General features: G+C 32.1%; 2 protein-coding genes and 1 long non-coding RNA gene across 4 annotated transcripts; 2 read left to right on the top strand and 1 right to left on the bottom strand.

Annotated features, from left to right (window-relative positions):
• LOC115884609 (xaa-Pro aminopeptidase 3) lies at positions 1-5356 on the top strand. 2 transcript variants are annotated; one of them, XM_030903243.1, is made up of 8 exons: positions 1-340; positions 440-669; positions 726-865; positions 920-1099; positions 1155-1369; positions 1423-1587; positions 1641-1882; positions 4846-5356. In XM_030903243.1, the coding sequence occupies exons 1-8, from the start codon at positions 298-300 to the stop codon at positions 5134-5136; spliced, it is 1506 nt and encodes a 501-aa protein (XP_030759103.1). In that variant the 5' UTR covers positions 1-297; the 3' UTR covers positions 5137-5356. The 2 variants fall into 2 exon arrangements, with proteins under 2 accessions (XP_030759103.1, XP_030759104.1); XM_030903244.1 differs by having other exon boundaries at positions 225-340; positions 420-669.
• On the bottom strand, positions 5348-20316 carry LOC115884608 (amidophosphoribosyltransferase-like). The gene is made up of 7 exons (XM_030903242.1): positions 19911-20316; positions 18125-18395; positions 14400-14649; positions 8847-9214; positions 7570-7791; positions 7389-7509; positions 5348-5815 (listed from the first exon to the last, which is right to left on the bottom strand). The coding sequence occupies exons 1-7, from the start codon at positions 20141-20143 to the stop codon at positions 5655-5657; spliced, it is 1626 nt and encodes a 541-aa protein (XP_030759102.1). The 5' UTR covers positions 20144-20316; the 3' UTR covers positions 5348-5654.
• LOC115884611 lies at positions 18292-26412 on the top strand. The gene is made up of 3 exons (XR_004050580.1): positions 18292-18422; positions 26207-26320; positions 26375-26412. It is a non-coding gene; the product is annotated as an uncharacterized LOC115884611 (long non-coding RNA).
• Positions 26413-27347: the final 935 nt, after the last annotated feature.

Below are 27347 nucleotides of genomic sequence, written 5' to 3' on the forward strand. Positions count from 1 at the left end.
TTCTTTGTTGTGTAAAGTGTTATGCAACTAAACATACAAATAATTTATTTTTAAAAAAAATTAGGTTAGAAATTTTGTAAAGATATTTATAATTTATTTGATATAATATCATAAAACCTAAAAATAATTCATAAAGTAAATAACTTTCAGACATAAATTATCGAATACATACCTTATTTTTTATATCAAAATAACAAACAATAACCGGCTGGATTTTGAAAAATGTCATAACAAATTTGTCATAAAAAATTCTTTGGCTTTTCTTCCAAATTTCTGTGATATAATCGTAAAAAAAATATGATTTCTTTTAAGAATAGACTATTTTTACATCTAGGAATAAGTAAGTAAAACTTTTAAATATATATATGCAATAGTTATCATTTTTAGAATGTAGAATTCTACATTCTATCATTTTTAAGCTTCATTTTTATTTATATAGATTTGACTAAAAATTTTTGTACAAAAGCTGCTAGAAATAAGGTAAAATGCGATTTAAGTAGCAAGAAAACGTTAGGACAACCGACACAGTACACTCATCCACATTTAATAGGGGAAAACGAGGTGACTCCTTTAATCAAAAAAGAAGAATATCAAAATCGTAGACAAAAATTAGTAGAGTCGATATCCGAGTACGCCCTTAAATGTAATGCTCCGTCAAAGAGTCATATGGTATAGAGTCTAAATGTGACCAGAAAGATCACAAATAATGTTAAAAAATTTTTTAGATAATAATCCCGTCGGCAAATAAACAGTTTATGTCTGATAAAATACCTTATATATTTCGCCAAAATTCAGACTTTCTCTATCTAACTGGCTGCCAAGAACCTAATACTTGTGTTGTAATAACTACATCAAAAAGTCCAAGGTATTCTTAACAAACTCTTATTTATTCTCTTGTATAAATAAATGTATTTTATAGCGGTCACAGAACCACCCTCTTTACAAGGGACAAAGATAGCCATGCAGAACTTTGGGATGGGCCTAGGACTCATCCAGAGGACGCACCTGACTTTTTTGGAGTGGATCAGAGCTTACCCATTAGTGAACTACCTAATTTTATAAACTCATTTAGAAAATCTAGCTCTGTGGTCAATTTGTGGTATATTTCTAAAATTGATAATATTTCTTAGACTATTTTCTAACTTTTATTGAAGGTATGATCTTGAATCAAATGTCAGTACTGAGACATCGAATATAGTGAGAGATTATTTGAAGGAATGTGGTAATAAACATTTTGAATCGCCTAGAAATTTTATACACAAGCTAAGGTTGTATAAAAGCACAGCTGAAATAGCTTTAATGCAAAAATCCTGTGACATTGCTTCAAAAGCTATAGCAGAAACCATGGAATACTCTAGACCGGGAATAGGTAAATTTGCCAAAAAATTTTATGGCATATTGTTAACTGGTATTTTTTAACAGGAGAAAATCAGTTATTTGCAAAAGTCGATTACGAATGTAGAGCTAGAGGTGCTGAATTTTTAGCATACCCTCCAGTAGTAGCTGGAGGAAGCAGAGCTACCATAATACATTACATAAACAACAATCAGTTAGTGTACGGAAATGAAATGGTTCTTATGGATGCTGGTAATCCTAAATATTTTAATAATATTTTTTTTTATAATTACAACTGGATTCAGGTTGTGAATATCATGGATATGCCAGTGATATAACGAGAACTTGGCCTGTAAATGGAAAGTTTACAAATTGTCAGAAAGAGATTTATCAGATAGTGTTAGAAGTACAAAAAGAACTGATTAATTTATGTAGTAAATTGCCAACTCTAGATATGCTTTTCGAGTGTATGTGTTTATTGCTTGGTAGGAAACTGCAAGAAATTGGACTTGTAGGTGTTCAGCCTTCAGATAGTTATATAATGAAGGTAAGATTTATTGAGTAAATTGTTTATTATAGGCTTGGGGCATTTCATTCAATATTTTAAGAGACGACGGCAGCGCTCGATACGGCAAAAATCAGAACTGTTCGCCTACTTTATTTTACGCCGTCTCAGTTACCGTTTATTTTAATCGTTAGTTATTGACATCGTGACTTAATGTCATAATATTTAAATATTTCAGTTTTTACTAGTTACCAGTTACTAGTTAAGTTATAGGTTATTACCTATATACTTAATACATTGACTTTTATTATTTATTATATTAGTTAGTATTAAAAGTTATTAACGCATTTTCACACATAATAGTTCATCAGCATTTTTGCATTCTTTGAGATTTTCATTTTTAGATGGTTTGTTTAATGTCACTGAATAAAATTCAGTGGGAATGTAAATCTAATACTTTATTAAAAGTAATTATGATTAATATATCTTATATTTTTCTAAACAAAATACAGGGTTGTTCACCACATACGACACGGAGTATTGTAGCTAAACAATTAGATTTTTACAAATTATTTTTTTTAATTATAATATATATAATATATAATTTATTAAGTTTTGAGTTCGTTGAAGATCTATTAGAGCTACAATTTAAAAATATTTTTACAAGATACAGAGTGTCACAGATAAGTAAAAAATATTATAGTTGTATTTTTTTAAATGAAACAAAAACAAATGGGTTTGCAATATTATTTTTACCACCTGTACAGGGTGGGTCAAATTCGACGCTTTTAAATGGAAACACCCTTTTCTATAGGAGATAGACGAAAACTAATATCGGTGTCTGGAGCTCAATTTTCATCAAAAACATGATGGTGAAAACCGCACATCAATATCTGTTACCGTTTCGGAGTTACTGGGTGTTTTTCAAAAATGTGCATTTTTAACAAATCGCTGTAACTTTTTTGCTATCCAAAATTTTGTATTTCTATAAAAACATTTCCAAAGCACCTTTTTACGTAGAATTTAATGGTTTAAGTATAATTTTTTTAAAATTAATAATTTAAGAGTTATCAACAGAAAAATTGATTTTTTATTTGGGACACCCTCTATATTTTTAATTAACTGAAAAGAATTTAAAATTACCTTTCCAAAAATATAGCACACTTGATATTTTGTTATAATCCCCTTAGAAATACAGAATTTTTAAAAGTTCGCCACTTTTAACTAGCATGCTTTGGACCCTTTATTGATGATATGCCCTTAATGGAACTCGAAAACATATTTTTCCAGCAAGACGACGCACCGCCTCTGATCGCCGAAGTTATCAGCAAATGTTTGCATCCAATTTCAAGAATAATTGAATAGCCAACCAAGATTCCAGCCCTTGGCCGTCGAGGCCGCCTGACTTAGTGCCCATGGATCTAATCCTATCGATATATTTGCGGAAAAATAAAGGTTCCTTATTCTTCCGTATAATCTAGACAAGAATTAGAAATACTAAGCAGTTATGAGAGGGTATCTTTCACTCCCACTTAGTTAATGAATTCCGCGAGAAATGTTCAAAAACTGCCTCGTCTGTCCATAACAGAAGACGGTCGATATGTCGAACACCTATAGCAAAATCTCATATCTTGGTTTGCTATTTATTTTTCTTGTTATTAGATATACTTTAAGTGTGTTGATGTTGATTAAATATATTTTAAATAGTTATAAAACTCTGCATCTCTCATAGCAAATATTATTTTCGTTTTAATTGATGCTCACAGCTAGATTTTTTTTGCATTTTGTCGTTCAAAGTCTACTCATTTAAAGCGGGCGAATTTTTATATACTCTATATCTCGAAGAGGAATCGAGCAAAATATCAAGTGTGTTATATTTTTGGATAGGTAATTTTAAATTATTTTCAATAAATTAAAAATATACAGGGTGTCCCATATAAAAAATCAAATTTTATGTTGATGATTTTTTTACAATTAATAATTTTAAAAAAATTAGAGAATTACTTAAATTATTAATTTTAAAAAAATTATACTTAAACCATTAAATTCTACGCTTAAAAGTGCTTTGGAAATGTTTTCATAAAAATACAAAATTTTCCATAACAAAAAAATTACAGCGATTTGTTAAAAGTGCATATTTTTGGAAAACACCCCGTAACTCCGAAACGGTAACAGATATCGATATGCGGTTATCACCATCATGTTTTTGACAAAAATTGAGCTCCAGACACCGATATTAGTTTTTGTCTATCTCCTATAGAAAAGGGTGTTTCCATTTAAAAGCGTCGAATTTGACCCACCCTGTACATTTTGTACATATATTGCTTTAAAAAATCTAAAATGTCAATATTCCATATTGTATATCATATAGTGATAAATGACGTCTAAATTATAAGAAAATGCATTTTCTGCAAAAACTTGATGAGATAGGTAAAAATTGTATAATACAGTTTGATAGACCATTAAATTGTGCATCTGATTCACGTAAAATATACATGGTGTTCCATTTAAATTAAACAAGTTATTGCCGTTTAAAGCTAGTAATTATTTAATATAAATTTTTGGACACTCTGTATAGGATAGTATAATTTTTAATATTGCAACATAATATCTGATCAATAAATAATCTTCAGCAAATGTTTAGTATTAAAAACTTTGATAAAAATGCCTTAAGGCTTCATTTTCTGCAAGGGTATCAATTGAAAAGGTACAATTTGTAAAAATCTAATTGTTTAGCTACACAACACTCCGTGTCGTATGTGGTGACCAACCCTGTAGAATAATAATATTTAAATATTTAGAAAAAAAAATAGTAAAAATATTTCTAGATGATTTGACTAACGTTCACTTTAATTAAAATGTAGTGAAAATTAAGATCAAGTACTTGGCAACATTGGTGGTCATATTCGGTTAGGATTCGTATTGTTGGTTGGATTATCATATCACTTTATTAGGCAAAGTTATCAATGAAATTAATAGTATAAAGATAGAACTAAACTTTTTAGGCTGCTTATCAGCTGTGTCCTCATCACGTATCTCATTATTTGGGCATGGACGTACATGACACTTCATCAATAAGCAGAAACATTAAAATCGAACCTGGTATGGTCATAACTATCGAACCAGGAATTTATATTAGTGAAAAATCAAAAATACCTAAAGACTACCATGGTATAGGAGTTAGAATAGAAGATGACATTTTGATTACAGTCAACGGCCCTGTTGTATTAAGCAGAAGGTGTCCCAAAGAAATTGATGATATTGAAGCAATTGCAAGTAGAGGTGCAAAAAATTAAGGCTGATATTGTGTCAATGTGTATATAAGAGTGTTAGTTTAAATTTGGTTTTATAATATTCTTTTGTATATCAAGAAATCTAAAAACAATTAAAAAATAACGTTTCTATTTTATATTAGTCTACTGATTTTTATTATATGTACATATCGTTATAGTTATTATATTTGTTGACTAAATTGTAACATGTTGGGAATTGTAATAAAAGTAAACATACCAAAAATAATTTGTTTTATTAAATGGTAATTGTAAAAAAAAATTACGTTTGTAAAAATAAATATTTAAATACATAAAAATAAATATTTTAATATCATAAGGTTACAAAATAGAAACATCTCACGTACTCTTAAGTCACACAATTTTTCGTAAATAAATTATAAAATATCCTAGTTCCTATACCAAGAAAACTCTATACAATATCATAGTTTACTTGGTGATTTAATTATTACCAATGGCAGTTTTGTGTGCTGACCACTTCCTGAACATTACAACTTAAAATCACAGTTTAAAATATAATAAATTTACCAATCTAATTCTGGATTTTTAATGGGTTCACCATCCGGATAAATTCCGGTAAGACACGCCGTGCAGTGGCCTACTTTTGACGTACTTTTAGTCTTAAGATCTGATCTGACAGCTCTAATTAATCCTTCAACGCTGAGGTACTCCAAAGAGTCAGCCCCTAGAAGGAAAACCAATGTAAAATCAAAATTTAAAAGGGTCGCACAATATTATGCATCAATGACTAAAGAATTCAAGTACAAATAATACCCGAAGTTGTTACCGTGGCACCAAACAGTGCCGTGGCCATATTTTTTTTCTAAACTTAGCTAGTTGAAGGGATATTTATATTTTTGATAAATGTTTTGACTACGCCTATGGTGTAGGCGGTGGCATCATACTAATTAATTACGAAAAAAACGTATTAAAATATTAACAAAAGGTACAAAACTAGCATCGACTATAGCACACATCAAGTAGATATAATATCAGAAAAATGATTATCGAATTCAATAAGAAAACGCTAAAAAGGTGGAGCAGACTGTTTATTTACCTATGAAACGTAACGCCTGGCTCTTTCTTGTCCCTGCTGCTTTTACATTTGAAAGCTGAACAACTAATCAGCATTGTAATAAAATTTACAGTACGTCTGCTGGATCTGTGTCTATGAAAGGAATGCGGACAAAAAACATTTAAATAAATAACAATATATTTTATACGTCGACTTGACGAGTACGTCACCGCAAATCGCTCCGCCCACTCATTTTATTGGCTTCTTGCAAATTTGTCGAATTTTTATTGATGGGACGCGTCGTCTAATTTTTTACGAAAAACATCGAGAGAATATCGTTTCCCCTCTCACGGATACCCCGTAGCTACAGAACGGACAGACGTACTGTATACAAAGTTCACTACACACGAACTATTAAAAATTGCTAAAATTGTCACTGGTCACCAACTGATGACTCATTGTTTGCCACCAAAAGAAAAGGCGTTTAAGGTCACAAATTCTGCTGCAGCCCGTATAGGGGCGTTACATGTCCTTATATTCTTTAGTCATTGTTATGCACAATGACTAAAGAATCCAAGGACAAATAACACCCGAGAGCAAATTGTGACGATGACACCAAACAGTGCCGTAGCACATATTTTTCTTAACCTAGCTGTTTGAAGCAATATTTATATTTTTTGATAATTGTTTTGACTACGCCTATGGTGTATCATCCTAAGTAATTACGAAAAAAACATATTGAAATGTTAACAAAAGGTACAAAACGAGTATCGACGTATAGCACATATCAAGTACATATAGATGTTAATTGGAATTGAAGAATAATTATCGAATTCAATAAGAAAACGGTAAAAAGTTGGAGTATACTGTTTATTTACCTATGAAACGTAACTCCTGGCTCTTTCTTATCGCTACTGCTTTTACACTTGAAAGCTGAACAACTAATCACGATTGTAATAAAGTTTATACAAAGTTTACTACACACAAACTATTAAAAATCGCTAAAATTGTCGCTGGTGACCAAATGATGACTCATTGTTTGCCACCAAAAGAAAAAAAAAGGTCACAAATTCTGCTGCAGCCCATATAGGGGCGTTACATGTCCTTATATTCTTTAGTCATTGGTTATGCCATATATTATATGCAACTAATAATACATAGTGCAATAAATAAAACACTAAATTCATGGTTTAACGGGTTGCCTATATAAATTAAAAAATTTCTTAGAAAAATTTAAACTTACCAACATGTTTAGCTAATTCCCTTGAGTTCAATTTATTAGCAATCAATTCCTCCCTGGTCGGTATATTAATTCCCATGTAACAAGGATATTTCAGAGGCGGACTGGCTACCCTTATGTGTACCTGCGCATAATTACATTCAATTTAAGTCATTACAACATATTTTAAAATAAAGTTATCTACCTCAGTTGCACCAGCATTGCGTAACAGTTTGATAATGGGTCCAATTGTGTTTCCTCTGACTATAGAATCGTCTACTAGAATAATTCGTTTGCCTTTTACCATATTTGCTAAAGCTCCAAACTTTTTGGCTACCAAAAGTCGTCTCAGTCTGTTGCTTGGTTGGATGAAAGATCTACCGACATACCTGTTCTTGCAGAGTACTTCAGCAAATGATATGCCGCTCTAAAGAAGAACAAAAAATATATATTATAATATGTTTGAATGATTTACAGTATAAAGCTTGATTTTCATACATCTGTTATATGACGATACGATGATACGATATTAATTTTATTGGTTGATTTTAAAGACTTCGATTGGTTAACCGTTTCTAACCAATCAAAGTCTTTAAATTCTACCAATAAAATTAATATCGTATCAACGTATCGTCGGACAACGAATGCATGAAAATCAAGCTTAAGACTACCTAAGTTTTATGCAAACAACGCGATACCTAAATTTGATGATCTAATGAATACTCTGTGGTAATATACCTATAGTAGTCGAGTATTGATAGTCGAGACATAAGATTGATAGCGAACCTGTCTTGAGGACCGTCTTAGGATCAGATTATATGATGGTTTTTCTGAAAATATACAAATACAACGAGGTGTGTGTCAAGTGTCAAGGATGCATCTTGTCTCCCCTCCTTTTCAATGTAGTGAAGCCATCTTTCAAGAAGCTTTGGAAGAGGCAGATGAGGAAATCAAAGTAAATGATCAACGAATCAACAATATCAGATACGCTGACGATGCAGTAGTAATGACAGACAAATCAGACAATAGTGAAGATCTGCAGAACCTACTTCAAAGAATAAATGTATCGTGCAAACAATATGGGCTGAATATGAATTTGAAAAAAGCAAAATGCATGTTTATTACAAAAGACCAAAATGTAAGTGCTTCAATATAAAAAGACAGCACGCCAATCGAAAAAGTCCAACACTACAAATACTTGGGCACGATAATAAATGACTGCCGAACAACTGCAAGAAATAAGGTCCAGGATTGAGATAGGCAGAAATTCTTTTTTAAAACTAAAGAAATTTCTTTGCAGTAGAGATATAAACTTAGATTTAAGAATAAGAATAGTCGGTGCAGACCTGGCTGAAGAACCTTAGAGAATGGTATGGAATGACGTCGAATGGATTATTTAGAGCAGCCGCAAATAAAATCAAAATAGCCATGATGATGGCCAACCTCCGTTAGGAGACGGTACTCGAAGAAGAAGAATATTACCTGTCGAGAAAAACCATGAGCTGCTGCGTTGCCAGATTCCGGTACTGCACTAACCACATCCGCTTCTACAGGGTGTTCTATAGCCAGCTGCTTTCCGCATTGTAGTCTCACAGAATAAACCATCTGTCCTTCGAAAATACTGTCCGTTCTGGCAAAGTAGACGTACTCGAAGATGCAGAAGGCTTGAGGTACGCCTTCAGCTCTTCTGACTATGTCTATGGTTCTGATTCCGTTTCTGGTCATTTCAATTATTTCTCCTGGATATACTTCTCGAACGTATTGAGCTCCTATGGATAGGAAACCACAAGATTCGGAGGAGACCACCCATCCTTCTGCTTCCTTGCTCTCGTCGCATTCTCCTGCTAGTGCTGTTAAAAATAGAGTTGAATTAGTCAGATGTCCCTATTTAGTCGGGATCATGTCGGGATTGTCCCAATTTGTTCCGATTTTATAAATAAAATATCCCATTCTTATTACTGACGTTTTTAAGAGTGTCATATTTATAAGAGATACTTTATAGTCAGGATGACACTGACACAAAGTAAGGAAACAAGAACAGGAGTTCAACAAGGTGGTGTAAATATTTAATACAGTCAGTGGTACTCCTGTTGTAATGAAGCTGCAGCAAGAGCATGACTTTGTGGTAATATATGTTACGGTACCTACGGTTCATATCAAATAAACTTTTAGTTACGTCATCGAGGGCGCGATTTTTAAATTAATTGTTGGCAAACATGGACATATTCGGCGCCGTGCTGACGGTGCTGACTAAGTGGAATTTAAACTTTGCGCTGGGGATTCAGGTGACAGCTCTGCTGTAAAAAATGTCAAGTTGCCGCATTTATTTATTTATTTCCTGACATTGTCATTCGTTTTGACACTTCAGTTTTTTGTTATGAGTTTTTGGTTTAAATAAATAGTTGTGTGATACTTTAAGCTTAAAAATGTTTACTAGCAGACCTTGGTCGAACATTGTTCTTTTTAGAATCTCTTTTAGTGCGAAGTGTACAATATCTCCTCGCAACTTTATTAGAATATTTTGAACGGGAAAGCGGTAGTAATGGCCCTTTATGTTCCTTAAGTGCTGTTAAGAAGGTGAGTTTAATTGATGTAAATAATAACTGTTTATATATTATAATTTATTTTTGTTTCTTGAAATATTTTAATTAAAAGAAAATATATAAATGTGGGCAACGCTGGGCCGGTCAGATTGTGCCGGTTTATCACGTGATTAGAAGTTTATTTTATATGAACTGTATGTGTCTAGGTTGATACCAGCCTGGTAAAACTTCTAATTTAACCGAAAGTGATATTATATTTTTAAACGACACCCTATATATTTTATGAGATATTTGAAATCAACTTCCAATTGAATAAATGCAGTTCTTGTTATTAGAGAATGTAAATTTTAATGCACTTTCTTTGAACCCAAAAGTTTTTAATTTTTCGACAAAAATCTGTGGAACAATCAATTTCATGGGTACCTACAGTTTATTCACCTCCAAAATACATCACCAAACGCAAATAATACATAAAAGTCATGCACATGAACAGTAATACTACAGCAATATAATACCCTTGTTTTTAATACTAATAGTTTACACACATTAGTACAATAACAGTAGTATGACAGTATGTAATATAATATAATATTACTGTACTTAGTATTACGTTTGGTATTACTGTTCACATGCATATTTCATGCGTTTGGTATACCAGGTACCAGGTGCGTCTCAAAAGTGGCTCACCCCTATAACTTTTTTATTTTTTCAGATAAAAAAACGAGATTTGGTACGTTAGTATATGACATAAATTGGGACTGATTGACGTATGTTTTCGGTCACTTCCTGTTTCACCGGAAATGACTACAACATTTGATTTTCAAATGGCACCCTCGGTATTTTTTTACTTTATTCGATTGAAAATGACACTCTGAATCGAATGACATATCATATGTCAACCTTTGACATATTCGCTCAAAAACAAATAATTGTATTTTAAATTTCAATCTAGAGTGAAGTTTTTTTAATCAAGGAGCCTTGGAAAAATAGATTTAATAGTCTAATGTTTTTAGTGTCGTGTCCTGGTCGGTTAAAAGATGCCCAAATCGTATTTTTAATCATATCTGAATTTTTCAAACGGAACGAGGGTGGCTCATTAGCATATTTCGAAAAAGCATTTTTTTACGAATAATTTGATACAACACACTTGGGTTTTCAGTCAAATTGTCGTTATGAATCGCATGTTACAATTTCAAATAAACCATATTCGAAAGTGTCAAAAGTGGACATATCATATGTCATTCTATTCAGAGTGTCATTTTCTATTGAATAAAGTAAAAAAATACCGAGGGTGCCATTTAAAAATCAAAAGTTGTAGTCATTTCCGATGAAACCGGAAGTGACCGAAAACAATTGAATATGTCAATCAATCAAAATTTATGTCATATACTAACATACCAAATCTCGTTGTTTTATCTGAAAAAATAAAAAAGTTATAGAGGTGAGCCACTTTTGAGAGGCACCCGCAAAAATAAAAACAACGCAAACACTGGTAGGGGAGCGCCGGGAGGGTTTGGACAGGGGGAGGCATTGGACACATTCAAAACTGCCGCCTAATTGGGAAGCAATTCAAAACAAATACTTAACCGGAAGCGCAATTGAATATCCTTAGTGCTTGTCTAGACGCGGCGCGAAGCAGGTTAGTCGCTCCGTTTCGACGCATCACCATTTTCACATTTTTCCACGTGTTCGTTCTAATATTTGATAGGTTTAAACTGTGCCTTTTAACAAACTGTTTTGTGTTTTTTGAATTGCGGGTTTAATTGCAGTATTAGGTAAGCTTTACAAGTAAAAGTTTGTTGTTATTTTTAAGATATATAAACATCCTTCAATATTTTTTTAACGTTATTAGTTGAACCATCTTGTGGGAGGGTTTGGACACCTGTCCAAACCGTCCCGCAAGTATAAAATTGTTACAGAAAAAATGCCTTCCAAGTACAAAAGGTTGACAGACAGGACCTTTTGTTCAGCAGACATGAAAGTCGCAACAGAAGATGTTTTGTCTGGAAAGTATTCCTATAGGAAAAGCGCAGAAGAGCATAATGTGAAAAAATCAACCCTGGCATTATATGTCAAAAAAGCAAAGGACGTTGGAATTGAAAATGTTTCATTTTCTCCACATTTCGTTACATGTCAAGTTTTATCTAATGAATTAGAAGCGTCACTTGCCTGTTATCTTAAAACTTGCTCGAATATGTACCATGGTTTAACTCCAAAGGCAACGCGCAGATTAGCATATGAGTTTGCGGAAAAAAATCACGTTAAAGTTCCAGACTCTTGGAAAGCAAATAAATTAGCTGGAAAGGATTGGTTCACGGGTTTTTTAAATCGACAACCCCATTTGTCTATAAGAACTCCGGAAAACACAAGTTTAGCGAGAATTTCCAGTTTTAACAAATCTACGGTTGGGGCATTTCAAGCTAAGTTAGAGGAGGTCCTGAAGAGGCACGAATTTACTGGATCAGACATATTTAATTTGGACGAGACGGGTGTGACCACAGTTCAAAAAACGTAAAAAGTGGTTGCGACGAAAGGCCAGCATCAAGTGGGTAAGGTCACTTCACGTGAAAGAGGACAGCTGGTGACGCAAGTAGGCATCATTGGAGCGAATGGAATAGCACTTCCTCCAGTGTGGGTGTTTTCAAGGAAAAAGTTTGACAAACATCGAATGTTAAGTGGTATTCCTGACGAGTATGGCGCAACCGGCTTAGTTCATTCATCTGGATGGATGACCTCGGATAATTTTTTACGTGTTTTAGAACACTTCGTAGCTCATGTTCGATGTTCTAAAGAACGTCAAGTCATCCTCATAATGGACAATCACGAATCCCATTTATCTGTTCCTGCAATTGATTACTGCAAAGAAAATGGTATTACGATCCTAACTCTGCCACCCCACACATCTAACAAATTGCAACCTTTAGATCGGACTATTTTCGGCCCATTTAAAAGATATTTTAACCAAGGAGCAGATGACTGGATGCTCTCTCATCCAGGACAGACTTTGTCGATATATAACCTGGCAGCAATATGCATGATAGCTTGGGATCGATCTGCAACTCCCTCAAACATAAAATCTGGATTCCGTTGCACTGGAATTTGGCCATTTGATAAAAATATTTTCAGCGAAGAAGATTTCCTTTGCTCGTTTGTTACAGACAGAGTAGCACCTCCAACAGAAAATAAGGTTTTAGAAAAAAATGTAGATGCATCATTACCATCCACCTCTTCTGCACAGCCATTACCGGAGCCCCAAACTCGAGCTGAAATCGACCATCACAAACAAAATTTTGTATCGCCATCCAAAATAAGACCATATCCAAAAGCTTCAGAACGAAAAGCATCTAGAAAAGGTCCTTCTAAAAGAAAATCCATAGTGGCGACCTATACTCCAGAACGCGATGAAATTGCACAGAAAAAATTAAAGAAAAATAGATCAGAAATTGATCTGAAGAATATAGAGAAGGCAAAGAAAAAAGTTACGAGCGACTCTTCTTCCGATGAGGAAGAAGTCATTCACAAAGATTCGTCCTCAGACCTGGATTTGGAACAGGATGATGATGAAGATGAGGACCTTACAAAACTTGAAGTCCAGAGTTTCATAGTTTGTAAAGTATTTGGAAAAAAATCAGTTAGACATTATGCCGCTAAAATAGAAGAAGTTGTCCTGGATGGCTACAACGTAAAATTTTTGAAAAAGCAAGTTGCTTCCAACCGTTTTAGATTTAGTGAGGAGCCTCCAGCATTGGTGTCATACGACGAAGTGATATTGAAACTACCGAATGCTTTGACAGACCGATCTGCTCGATATGCAGATATGATTTATTTCAATATCGATCTTACCGAGTACAGTTTATGCTGATTTCATCGTTTTGTAGATATTAGTTTTGCTCGTTTTTGCTTTAAAAATAATGTTGTTCATCAAATAAATGTATCTTAAAAACAGATGGTTTCTTGGGCATGTCGGTCACGTCTAACGATACACTAACGGAGTAACAACGTAAGTTACGTCCAGCAGTTTCGAAACGAATAGCAAAATTTTCCTGCTGTCGCTAACCATGCTTATGTATTTTTTCGTCCAGACCCTCCCGGTTATGAGGGAGGGTTTGGACATATTACATATGTACGTATATGTGTCTGTCACTCATGACGTTGTAATACTTTTTGAATGAAATAAAGGAATATGTATGTAAGATGTGTAAGTCAATCGATCTCACACCAAACATTTAGTTACTTCTCACTTATGTCAATGTCATAATTATTTATTTAAATATTGTCCAAACCCTCCCGGCGCTCTCCTACTCTAGTGCCATTTAATTTTAAAAAAGGATGTTTATTTGCTATCTTGAAATATTTAAGGGTCTATGTTTCTATGCAATGCAATGTTCCATTAAAACACGAGTACCTACTGTGACACTGGACTGGAGATACTTTTTATAAATTTCTAGAACTTATTTCAGCTTTGATAATTTTCTCTATTTTTTATACTTACATTCATGCAAAGCAAGCATTTTTCCTAAACACAGAGGCCTGTTTCCGTAAGGATCCCTCACTGCGTATATCCTATCCTTCAGCATGATGACCAAGGAGTAACTGAGAGGAGCTAGCTGCATGAAATGCCTTATCCTGGCAGGCCAGTCGGGTTCACCGTTTGGTTCACCTTCCGGAGGGTTCAAACACAATGCTTGGGTTATGAGCTCGCTGTCTGAGTGAGTGGAAAGGCCTACTCCATGTTCCAATACCTTAAACCAATGCATTTTAATAATACTTTCGCTAATATATTTGTTCATATTAAGACCAAATAATATTTATTGTTTTGCTGTAAATATATTTGCTATTTTCATAATGAGGATATTTTTTTTAGAAATTGATTTGTGTTTTGTTTGTTTGTTTTGTCAAATTTGTCAAAATATATTTGTATTTGAAGGGTACATATCAACAAGTATATACAGACTTTTTCTGCTAAATAATAAGATTATTCAAATTCGATAAATATTATTGAAATATAAGCACTTAATTTTTACCTCGTAGATATTTTGTTTAAAGAAAATTATATTAGATTATATTAGAAAGATACAAATACACAATAAACAACACTTATTTACTTGAACCCCATTAAATATTTTAATGGGGTTTATATTATTATAGAGATTATTTATTTTTAATACTTGTTTTTTTGGGTTTAGAGAACCAAAAAGAGAAAACCGCAATAAATACCCGGTGCGTCTCAAAAAAAGATAAAAAAAAACGAGGTTTGGTATGTTAAATATATGACAAAAATTAGGATTGACTGACGTATTCAATTGTTTTACTAATAATTAATGATACTCTGAACAGAATGACATATCATATGTCAACTTTTCACATTCTCGTTTTAAAAAAAAATCGTATTTTAAATTTCAATTTAGATTAGTGGCTGTGTTAAAAACACTAATTTTTAATCAAGGAGCCTCAGAAAAATAGATTTGATCATCTAATGTTTTTCGTGCCTTGTCTTGCCCGGTTAAAAAATGCCCAAATTATATTTTAATCATATCTCAATTTTTTCAAGTGGAACAAGGGTGGCTCATTAGCACATTTGGAGAAAGCATACAACACACTTGGTATTTTGTGTCAAATTGTCGTTATGAACCGCATGTTACAATTTCAAATAAACCATATACGAAAATGTCAAAAGATGATATATATATATATATATATATATATATATATATATATATATATATATATATATATATATATATATATATATATATATATATATATATATATATATATATATATATATATATATATATATATATATATATATATATATATATATATATATATATATATATATATATATATATATATATATATATATATATATATATATATATATATATATATATATATATATATATATATATATATGATATTATGTCTCTCTTTATAGTGTCATTTTCTATCGTATAAAGTAAAAAAAACCGGTGGTGCTATTTAAAAATCAAAAGTTGTAGTCTTTTACGGTGAAACAGGAAGTGACCGAAAACAGTTGAATACGTCAATCAATCCTAATTTATGTCATATACTAACATACCAAATCTCGTTTTTTTATCTGAAAAAATAAAAAAGTGATAGGGGTGAGCGGCTTTTGAGATGCACTATGTATAAATATATTATTAATATCATATACAGGGTGAACTACTAATCACCAAAATGATTATATGAAGTTTCCTGTTTGATTTTTAGTCCACTTTTTTACATAATAATTTTTAACAGGGTAAATTTTAACAGGGACCTTAACTTCTTTTTACACTAAAATGGTAATATCTAAATAAGATCAGAAATCAACTAATATGTCGAAAATTAAAGACAAAATTAATTTAAATTTGATTAATAATATTCATTTTATGATAAAAAAATATTTCGACAAATATTTTATTTTATTAGCTGTTTTTACAAAATAAATATTATTAAAAAATTAAGGCAAATTAATTATGGTAAGTGATTTAGATTAGTATAAAAAATTAAAATTATCAGAATAAAGTAATATCGGGTGCTACAACAGATAAAAATAATTAGTTGTTGGGTTTTTTATTACTTTTTGTCACCTAAAGCCATAAAAAGGTGTAAAGAATAAAGAGTAAACTAAATTGTCTGTACTTATACAGGGTGAGTCTTAAATAAGTGCAAATATTTTTAGGAGTAGTATATTTCAACACCAAAAAACACGATTATATGAGGTTTTTTTCACGTAATTTTTTTTTGAAAGTTTGTAATTTTTTAGTTCAGTCCAGTGATTCTGAAAATTTAAGCAAAAAATCATTTTTTTGGAAATTTTCAAAGTAAATAACTCGGTTATTTTGGACTTATTTGAAAAACGGTAAAGAGAAAATATGTTTCTTTTATCGAGATCTACCAGCCCTGAAAACATTTGCACTTATTTAAGGCTCACCCTGTATAGCTCTCCCAAGATTAAAAAATATTTTATAATGGCGATTTTTTAATAAATCATATTAAAATCACTATAAGTTCAATATATACAGGCTAAGTCAAAACAAAATGCCATATGTGTCAACACTATATTTTTTTCTACAGTATTTCAAATACAACTTTTTTATTTTTTCAGATAAAAATTCGAGATTTATGTTAGTAAATGACATAAATTAGGATTGATTGACGTATTCAATTGTTTTCGATCAATTCCTGTTTCACCGGAAATGATTACAACTTTTGATTATTAAATTGCACCCTCGGTATTATGTTACTTTATTCGATAGAAAATGACACTCTGAATAGAATGACATATCATATGTCAACTTTTGACATTTTCGATTATGGTTATTTATTTGAAATTGCAACATGCGATTCATAACGATAATTTGACTCGAAATACCAAGTGTGTGGCACCAAATTATTCGTAAAAAATGATTTGTCCAAATATGCTAATGAGCCACCCTCGTTCTAGTCGAAAAAATTGAGATATGATTAAAAATACGATTTGGGCATATTTTAAACGGCCAGGACAAGACACTAAAAACATTAGAATATCAACTATATTTTCCAAGGCTCATTGATTAAAAATTAGTGTTTTAACACAACCATGGGACTCTAGCTTGAAATTTAAAATACAATTTTGTTTTAAGCGAAAATGTCAAAAGTTGTCATACGATATGTCATTCTATTCAGAGTGTCATTTTCTATCGAATAAAGTAAAAAATACCAAGGGTTCCATTTAAAAATCAAAAGTTGCAGTTATTTTCTGTGAAACCGAAAAGAATTGAATACGTCAATCAATCCTAATTTATGTAATATACTAGCATACCAAATCTTGTTTCTTTATCTGAAGAAATAAAAAAGTTATAGGGGTGAGCCATTTTTGAGACGCACCCGGTAGAGTACACTTTTTGATACACACTGAAGCCCAAAAGCTATTCTATTTCTTCTTCTGTGGCTATTCAGTCAAAACGAATCAAGTATAAAACATGTGTGCGTAGATAAAAAGTAATAAAGTAAACATTTTACTTGATTCATTTTGGCCGAACAAGTAAGACTAAAGTAAAAATTTATGTCTAGGCGGAGTATTAGACTTAAAATACGAGAATTACTCAATAAATATCGAATTTGAGTAAAGGTGGTACTTCACAAAATATAAACATTTAAATAAGGTTTAACTTGGTACGTTTTGACTAAACAAATAAAACATAAGGTCTATAAACTGTAGATACCTACCTGTCTTCTTAGACTGTCGCAATTGACAAGTTCTCCATTGTGGGCCACTGCCAGTACTCCGTGACAAGTATGAACTACAAAGGGCTGACAGTTGACTTCCTCCGAAGCTGCCGACGTAGAATATCTGGTATGGCCAATGCCCAAGCTGCCACGCAATCTCCTCACTGAATCGTCCGTGAATATATTATTAACTAAGCCCATACCCTTGACCACGTTGAAGTGTCTGGATGAGATTCCTTCGCTTGTAACTATGCCTGCCGATTCCTGACCTCTGGATACAATATCAAGTATTATTTGGGTAATAAAGACATATTAAAAAAATAATTGAACTAACCAAATATAGTTGAATAAGCCAATTTCGAGCGAACAACCGATAGTTATGGTTGACAGATAAATAATGCTTTAAACGTTAGTTGTCTACCGAAACCATAACCACCGGTTTTTCGCTGGATATTGGCTATAGTGTAATTCACAGTAAAGGTGCGTTTGAACGAGTCAAGTGAATTAAACCATTACATTTTACATAGTAAAATAGCTCGTCTATTTTGGACTTTTTTTCAAAATGGTATAGAGAAAATATTATACCGGGGCATCTCAAGTACGACAGTAAATTCTAAAGAGAAAAAATACGACAATATCTTACAGAAAATACGGTTTTTAATACTTTAATTAACAATATTTAATTAAAAAAAATACTGTAAAAGTGGGTCTATTCCTGTGTACTGTTAAAAAATGGGCCTTAAAATCATATGCTATGTAGCGATTTTTACCAAGAGACCTTTTTACGTAAAAAACGTCGTAAATGTATATTTTTTTACTCAGTAGTTCTATATAGGTACGGACGAAAAGTTATTACTCTTCAAACCTGTTAAAAATATGTAGGTGGCGTTCTCTACCAGCAGGAGTCATATTGAGATCAAAATCAAATTTCTCATGTCAAAAAACTCCCGGATACCAATTTCCATTCAAATATGGACGTTACTTCAGAAATGATTTGGAAAAGATTGAAATAAAAATAAAACTTCTACACCCTTATCTCCAAAACTAAGCATTTTAGGACACACATTTATAAGAACTTTTTTACTTATTTTTATCTGCAGAATACGCTGGCCAAAATTTCCGGAATACAGTTCGGACCTCCTTATACAGGGTGTCCCAGAAATAAGTGCAAGTATTTTAAGGGGTGGTAGATCTCGATAAAAAAAACATATTTTCTCTTTATCGTTTTTCAAATAAGTCCAAAATAACGGAGTTATTTTATTTTGAAAATTTCCAAAAAAAAATGATTTTAATCTAAGCTAAAATTTTGAGAACCCCTCGATCTTTTTTGAATTTTCTTACTTGTAAATTTAATCTAATACCTATGTTGCCATATTATCAAGAAATTATGTTTTTTAATTAAAAAATTAAAAAAAATCCAAAAAAATTTTCAAAAAATCTCGATTTTTCAAAAAAAAATTTTTCGCGAAAAAGACCTCATAGGCGTGTTTCTGGGGTTGAACTATGCTACCAGTTAAAATACTTGCACTTATTTCTGGGACACCCTGTATTTTAAATAAAAATTACGCTTAGTAAAGAGCTTTTGAAGTTGAATTTTGAAAGGTTCTATATCGTATAATATAATAATATAATCTTATAAACTGACACCATAATGGATTAAACAAAAATTAAAAGAAGAAAAATCTCTTATCAGTTTCGATATAGCATAATCGGTTCCAAATAATCGAAGATGAAAGATCAGGGCCCTATTTAGGTAGTATCAAAAAAGACAGTAGTTGGTACTCACCTGTGTTGTAAAGCAACCAAACCCCATGCTATTATCTGTGCTATATCTAGTTGCGTGGGCCAATCGCCAGTGCCTATGGCCCCAAAAACTCCACATTCGTGAGTTAACCCCGATGATGTTGCGCCCCTATTTTTTCGTTTTTCATAGCCAACAGAGCCTTCAGCAACATCATACACAACATTACTACCATTAACATTTACAGAATTAGTACTTTCTTTGTGAGAATTAGACATAATCAACTAAAATTATATTAGAATAAGAATAACAAGACCAAATACTCAATAGTTTATCGTACAGTGGTCTGAGAAGGATTGACCATATTATTTGTAGGCTCCTCTCTATATAAATCTGATAGTTATTGGTTTGCACAATTCACTTATTTGTTTTAAATTAAATTTGTTTTCTGTATTATAATACTGATAACCCCCTGCTGTGTTTTTCTATCATGTGCTCTGATGACGATCGTTTCAAAACGTTGTACTACATGTGCATTTTCGTCAGACATGTTTATTGTAAATACAGAAATATTTAGGTTCTTTCGACATTGTTATTCTTCAGAGTAAACCTCAAAGAAACAAATATGTAATTTTTGAACTATTTATAAAGATTTATCGTTGCTAGGTATGAACCTATACAGGGTGGTCCGAACTGTATTCTGGAAACTTCGGCAGCATATTCTGCAGATAAAATTAAGTAAAAAACGTCGTATTAGTGTATGTCCTAAAGTGTAGTTTAGAGATACAGGGTGTAAAAATAATTTCTGAAGTAACGTCAATATTTGGATGAAAATTGGTGTCTAGAAGTTTTTTGACATGAGAAATTTGATTTTGATGTCATTATGACTCCTACTGGTAGAGGGCGCCACCTACATATATTTTAACTCTTTTGAAGAGCAATAACTTTTTGTCCGTACCTATATAAAACTACAGAGGGAAAAATATACATCTCTGCAACTTTTTACGCAAAAAATATCTCTTTGTAAATCGCTACGAGCAACCGTTCTCAAGATATTTAGAATGAATATAGTCAATAAATGTCATTATTGACAAAAAATAAACACGTTGAGTAGATAGTTATTTCACTGCAATAATAAATTTGGGAAATTTTTATTTTTTTAAATTAATCATAAATTTTTCTGCAATAGAATTATGATAAAACAGTTTCTGTTGAACTTTTGGCACAAAAACTTTCAAATTTATGATCTCAGTCTAATCTAATAACTATTTAGTCAACATGTTTATTTTATGTCAATGATGACAGGTATTGATAATTTCGATTCCAAATATCTAGAAAACCAATACTCGTAAATAGCAATTTTTACCAAGAGACATTTTTTATTTAAAAAACGTGGTAAATGTATATTTTTTTACTCAGTAGTTTTATACAGGTACGGACGAAAAGTTATTACTCTTCAACCAGTTAAAAAATATGTAGGTGGCGCCCTCTACTAGTAGGACATCAAAATCAAATTTCTCATGTCAAAAAACTCCCAGACACCAATTCATTTTTATTATTATTTCATCCAAATATTGACGTTACTGCAGAAATTAATTTGGAAAAAATCGAAATAAAAATTAAACTTCTACACCCTGTATATCCGAAACTAAGCATTTTAGGACATACATTTATAGGAACTTTTTTACTTATTTTGATCTGCAGAATATGCTGCCGAAGTTTCCGGACCACCCTGTATATAAGGTCAGTCAAAAGACATGTATTTTTCTATTTCTATATATATTCGTCTGTCCGTTCTGTAGCTACGAGGTATCCGTGAGAGGGGAAACGATATTATCTCGATGTTTTTCGTAAAAAATTAGACGACGCCTCCCATCAATAAAAATTCGACAAATTTACAAGTAGCCAATAAAATGAGTGGGCGGAGCGATTAGCGGTACGTACTCGTCAAGTCGACGTATAAAATATATGTATGTCTGTATATTTAAATGTTTTTTTGTCCGCATTCCTTTCATAGACACAGATCCAGCAGATGTACTGTATGTTAGTATATGACATAAATTAGGATTGATTGACGTCGAGGGGTAAACCGCAGAGGAATTATGGTGTACACTATGAAGGAATTCTACAGGAATTCCAAGGAATTACGAGGAATTCCAAGGAATTCCATAGGAATTACTATGAATTCCAATTATTTCCGTAAGAATTCCAATGAATTCCAAGGAATTCCTTAGAAATTTAGAGGAATTCCACAGGAATTAAGAGGAATTACAAGCAGCTTTATAAAAAATTAACGAACATTAGTAAACCATGAATACTATAATAGGTAGTACTAAATTTAAAGAAAAACGTTTTGCAGGCGATTTTTTGCTATCCGTTTTTCGTTTTCGCTTCCAAAATTTCCCAATATCAAATATCTACAGGTTAGATATTCTTTTAATTTAATATTGTACCCTCGATTATATATCTAAAATATGTTCCAATAGTACGGCCGAACCACCCCCGAGAGATCTACTTATAACGATCTACCTATAACTATTTTTAAGAAACCCTCATAAGATTTTTTTATTCAGTACTCAGAAAGTGTAAAGTTGATTTTTTCATTTCCTCGGAATAATACCTAGGTATATACTATAGGGAAATTAATACAACTTTAGGTGCACTTCATCAATGATACCATGCGTAATCTTATGGAATTTACTGGTGATCGTATTATGACGTGCAACTGAAGTTTTATTAATTTCCCTTCCTATAGATACGAGTATAACTAGGTACCTATCATTTTCAAAAAATCCCGAGAAAAATTAATTTTAATAAGTAAGTGCCGACATATTTCCAGTATTTTTACCTCATGATCCCCTATTAGTCCTAAAATTTAACTAAAAAAACGTAAATCTCGTAATAGTACTTTTTATTGTTAGATCTAGTACTTATAGAGACATTAGACATTTATAAAATCACCAGAAAATTCATAGCGGAACTGCGAAACCGAGGTGGCAACGCTGGTTCAGACTGAAAGAGTTACCGAGTTCGTACCAAGGAATTCCAAGGAAGACCTTGAATGATTGACCTTGACCTTGAAGACCAGGAATTCCAAGGAATTCCGAAGGAATTACGAGGAATTCTGAGGAATTATTTGAGTAAAAGGAATTACGGTGTACACTTTTCCCTCTGCGGTTTACCCCTCGATTGACGTATTCAATTGTTTTCGGTCCCTTACTATTGCACCGGAAATGACTACAACTCTTGGTTTTTAAATAGCATCTTTGGTATTTTTTAATTTATTCGATAGAAAATGACACTGAATAGAATGACATATCATATGTCAACTTTTGACATTCTCTATGTTAAAACCGCTAATTTTTAATCAAGGAACTTTGGAAAAATATATTTGATCGTCTATAACTAATGTTTTTAGCGTCTTGTCCGGGTCAGTTAAAAGATGCCCAAATCATATTTTTAATTATAACTCAACTTTTTCAAATGGAACGAGAGTGGCTCATTAGCATATTTTTTGGAAAAAAACATTTTTTTACGAATAATTTGATACCACACACTTGGTATTATGCGCAGACCAAGTCCTCAGGCACTCAGGCCAAATACATATTATGAAAAAAGTCTCTCATCGTTCTATCATTGAATCGTTTTGATGCATCATGAATTAATTTGTGAATTTATGATGCATCAAGATTTTCAATGAGAGAGCAATAACTCACAATTATGTATTTTAAAAATATTTTTAAATTGTTTAGTTTTAAATCTGTAGCAAAAGAGATAGCTAGAATATTTTTCGATAGATTTGCATGGCCACCCTGTATATACCTATTCTTCTAAGTGGTAATAAGATTAAAGCTGTTAATGTAGGAAAAATATTATTTAGAGCTAATTAAAAAAGCCTAATGTTTTTTTTAACACATATACAAAAAAGTATGTATAATGGTATTTGGATTTGGAGATCGCGTGATTATATAATTTTTTGTGCTGTTGGTTTATGGCAATTTTTTTATAAAAATTTTCAAATTTTCCAGAAAATAATTATAAAAATGTTAGAAAATTCAGGCAAATGTCAAAAATCAAACATCCGATTTTGTTTGTAAGATCGTTTGTCTACCCAACAAGCCAGAGAATATTTCGACAGACGACATCAAAAAAATGACAGAACATTGAATTTACCCGTAAATTAAAATGACAGATATTAACTGTCACTGTCAAGTAGTATCTTCTGGCTGAACAGACTTTAGCTTACATTGTAATTTTTTTTTTCATAGATATACAGAATGACTCAACATAGTTTTAGACTAAAATTGTAGTGTTGTTTACAAAGATATTTAAACTCAACTACAACCTAACCTAACCGAGTTTAAATATCTTTAGTTGTTTAAATAGAACTCTTTCCGAAACATTGATTGAATTTGTCACAAAATTTCCATTCCAAAAATATCGATTATGTCCTAATGTAATGAAGAGAGGGTTTTTTGAAATATTGCAATTTTTAGATTAAATTTTCTAAAAGAATGCAAATTATTGATATTTGCATTCTATATTCGATATTCGATATTTTTTAGCCGACCATACCAATAGGTATTAAGGTCGGCAAAAAAAAAGTTTTTTTAATTTCACTCAAAATGAGTTATTTGGGTCATAAATGGCCTAAATACAAAATATTTTCATGGTGTCTATCTGTCTGTCTGTAACACGATAACTCCAAAACCGCTGAACCGATTTTAACCAAATTTGGCACAAAAATACTGTGGCACACGAGAATCTGGCCATTAGTTTTTGGTGGGGGTGGGGGGTTGGTAAGTGGGTATGGGAGGGGGTTAAAAGTTTAAAAAAATCGTAACAACCAAACCAAAATTACAGTAGCTAGCGAAACGCGGTTTTCAAATTGAGATTAGGAATAATATTTGCAACAAAATTTGTAATAACATCAAAATCAGTCAAAGTCGCAGTTTTCGAGATATTATCATATTTTAGTATGGGCGGCTATACGTGCCTCCCGGCGCCAATTTTTTAAATGCAAATTATTGATATTTTTCAACTGGAAGTATTACATTATGAGTGTCTTGTTTATAACTAATAATTCTAAATTATAATAATTATATTTTGTATATACGAGGCAAGTCAAAACTATATATACAGTACGTCTGTCCGTTCTGTAGCTACGGGGTATCCGTGAGAGGGGAAACGATATTCTCTCGATGTTTTTCGTAAAAAAAACAGACGACGCGTCCCATCAATAAAAATTTAACAAATTTGCAAGTAGCCAATAAAATGAGTGGGCGGAACGATTTGCGGTGACGCACTCGTCAAATCGACGTATAAAATATATTGCTGTTTATTTAAATGTTTTTTGTCCACATTCCTTTCATAGACACAGATCCAGCAGATGTACTGTAGATATGATGTTTCTCCGCTCTTTCAAACGGAAACCCCTCTGTGTTTTATCTTTAATTTTTAACTCTATGGTTTTATGATTATAGGTACCTATACAGTACGCCTATTCGTTCTGTAGCTACGGAGTATTCGTGAGAGGGGAAACGATATTCTCTTGATGTTTTTCGTAAAAAATTAGACGACGCGTCCCATCAATAAAAATTCGACAAATTTGCAAGTAGCCAATAAAATGAGTGGGCGGAGCGATTTGCGGTGACGTACTCGTCAAGTCGACGTATAAAATATATTGCTGTTTATTTAAATGTTTTTTGTCCGCATTCCTTTCATAGACACAGATCCATCAGACGTACTTTACATTTTTAGTACAATAGCTCTACCGGCGATGTTGTTGCCGCTTCAACAAAATATCAAGATACAGTTCATCTGCTGCAATATATAATATAATATAATAAACAGCAATATATTTTATACGTCGACTTGACGAGTACGTCACCGCAAATCGCTCCGCCCACTCATTTTATTGGCTACTTGCAAATTGGTCGAATTTTTATTGATGGGAGGCGTCGTCTAAATTTTTACGAAAAACATCGAGAGAATATAGTTTCCCCTCTCACGGATACCCCGTAGCCCGTAGCCACAGAACGGACAGACGTACTGTACAACTTTTAACCGGCCATTAAATGGCCTACATACTTTTGCTAATATAAGAGGAAAAGAATCAGTAGTGCACATATTTTTTAGAAGAATATAGTCCAGCAACCCATCCCATATGCACGTCTCTGGTGAATCTGTCGACACTTTTCTTATTTAACAACATATTTCATTCGAATCGCTAAAATAATAAATCGAAAAAAAGCAGAATTGGGAATCAAGATTGTTTTTTTGTACGGGTGCCAAATATCACAAGCATTGACATACGCAATTTTATAATCCATGTTCCCTAGGACGTCCCTTGGATGCTGATATTGATATTTCAGACCAAATGGTGAAGGTAGTCCATTATATCCGAGAAAATGGACAAGAACAATCTACTCTTAAAGAGTTGCAAGATATTGCAGGTAATTTTGAACTTTTATCATTGATTTCCAACTCCTCATTGATGTTTGTTACAGTACGTCTCACAGTGCTTCGAACATATGGCTCTAGAGGACAAAAATCCAAAACTTCTCTTTTATTGTAAGCAATTTATTCAAACTAGGTTTATTTGACACAAATGATGAGTACTCTCATTGTACTAAATGATGATGTTCTTAGTCCCACGTTTATGAAAAAAAAATCTTATAAATAATAAAAATATTGGAGCTGTGTTCCATCTAAGCAAATAATAATTTATAGTATGAAAACGGTGTAAGTATTAAATAAATTCCTGTGATAAAAAAGAATTGAAATAACATTAGAACATGATTCCTACAATATAAGCCTAATACGTAAGATAAGATAAAAATGTTTTTGTTTAATGAAAAAGAAACATTAATGTTATATTTAATTAAAAAAAAAACTTAAGATACTATAAATTTACTTTAGGACAACAAAATGCATAGATCGTAACTACTTTGATTCAGAAGAATTACTGCTGACAGAATCTTCCAAATTTATAGTATCCAAATCAGGTAGATGAAGTATCCTCACATATAAGATATTTCTGTACATCATTTTCTAATATGTTACTTTTTCGCGTTGTTACTGTTCATTTTGTCGCTATGAGGGGTTCGGATGTTAATAGTTACCTCTTTAATACAGCATATCCATATATTATTTTTTCCTTTTCTTGGGTATGAGATTATATAATAAATTGAAAGATGGACACTTTTTTTATGCGACGTTTCGCTCCAACATAGTGGACTTTTTCAGGCACCAGTGGTGTCTCATTTGACTGGAAGGTTCATCAATATCTAATAAGAACATATTTTTTGAAATACAAATAATTTTGAGTTCTTGTCCTTATGATCAAGCCAAGTATTAGCCAGATCGGCATTGCTTATCAATATTACTCCATCTGAAAAGTATTATAAAATAAAGTTCGTCGCAAGCAGACGCAGGTGAACTATACAAAATTTAAAGTGTATGAATATGGCAACAAAAATA

Source organism: Sitophilus oryzae, unplaced genomic scaffold (genome assembly GCF_002938485.1).
Source record: "Sitophilus oryzae breed Bouriz unplaced genomic scaffold, Soryzae_2.0 scaffold_302_pilon_pilon, whole genome shotgun sequence".
Taxonomy (NCBI): Eukaryota; Metazoa; Arthropoda; class Insecta; order Coleoptera; family Curculionidae; genus Sitophilus; species Sitophilus oryzae.

Excerpts from the sequence above, each read along its gene's own strand:
- LOC115884609 (XM_030903243.1), top strand. The coding sequence starts at position 298 with ATGATTTCTTTTAAGAATAGACTATTTTTACATCTAGGAATAA. Across the intron at positions 341-439 it reads ATTTTTACATCTAGGAATAA|ATTTGACTAAAAATTTTTGT; the intron begins GTAAGTAAAACT and ends TTATTTATATAG. Across the intron at positions 1,883-4,845 it reads CAGATAGTTATATAATGAAG|GCTGCTTATCAGCTGTGTCC; the intron begins GTAAGATTTATT and ends TAAACTTTTTAG.
- LOC115884608 (XM_030903242.1), bottom strand. The coding sequence starts at position 20,143 with ATGTCTAATTCTCACAAAGAAAGTACTAATTCTGTAAATGTTAATGGT. Across the intron at positions 14,650-18,124 it reads GCGACAGTCTAAGAAGACAG|GTATTGGAACATGGAGTAGG; the intron begins GTAGGTATCTAC and ends CATTGGTTTAAG. Across the intron at positions 7,510-7,569 it reads GCAATGCTGGTGCAACTGAG|GTACACATAAGGGTAGCCAG; the intron begins GTAGATAACTTT and ends AATTATGCGCAG.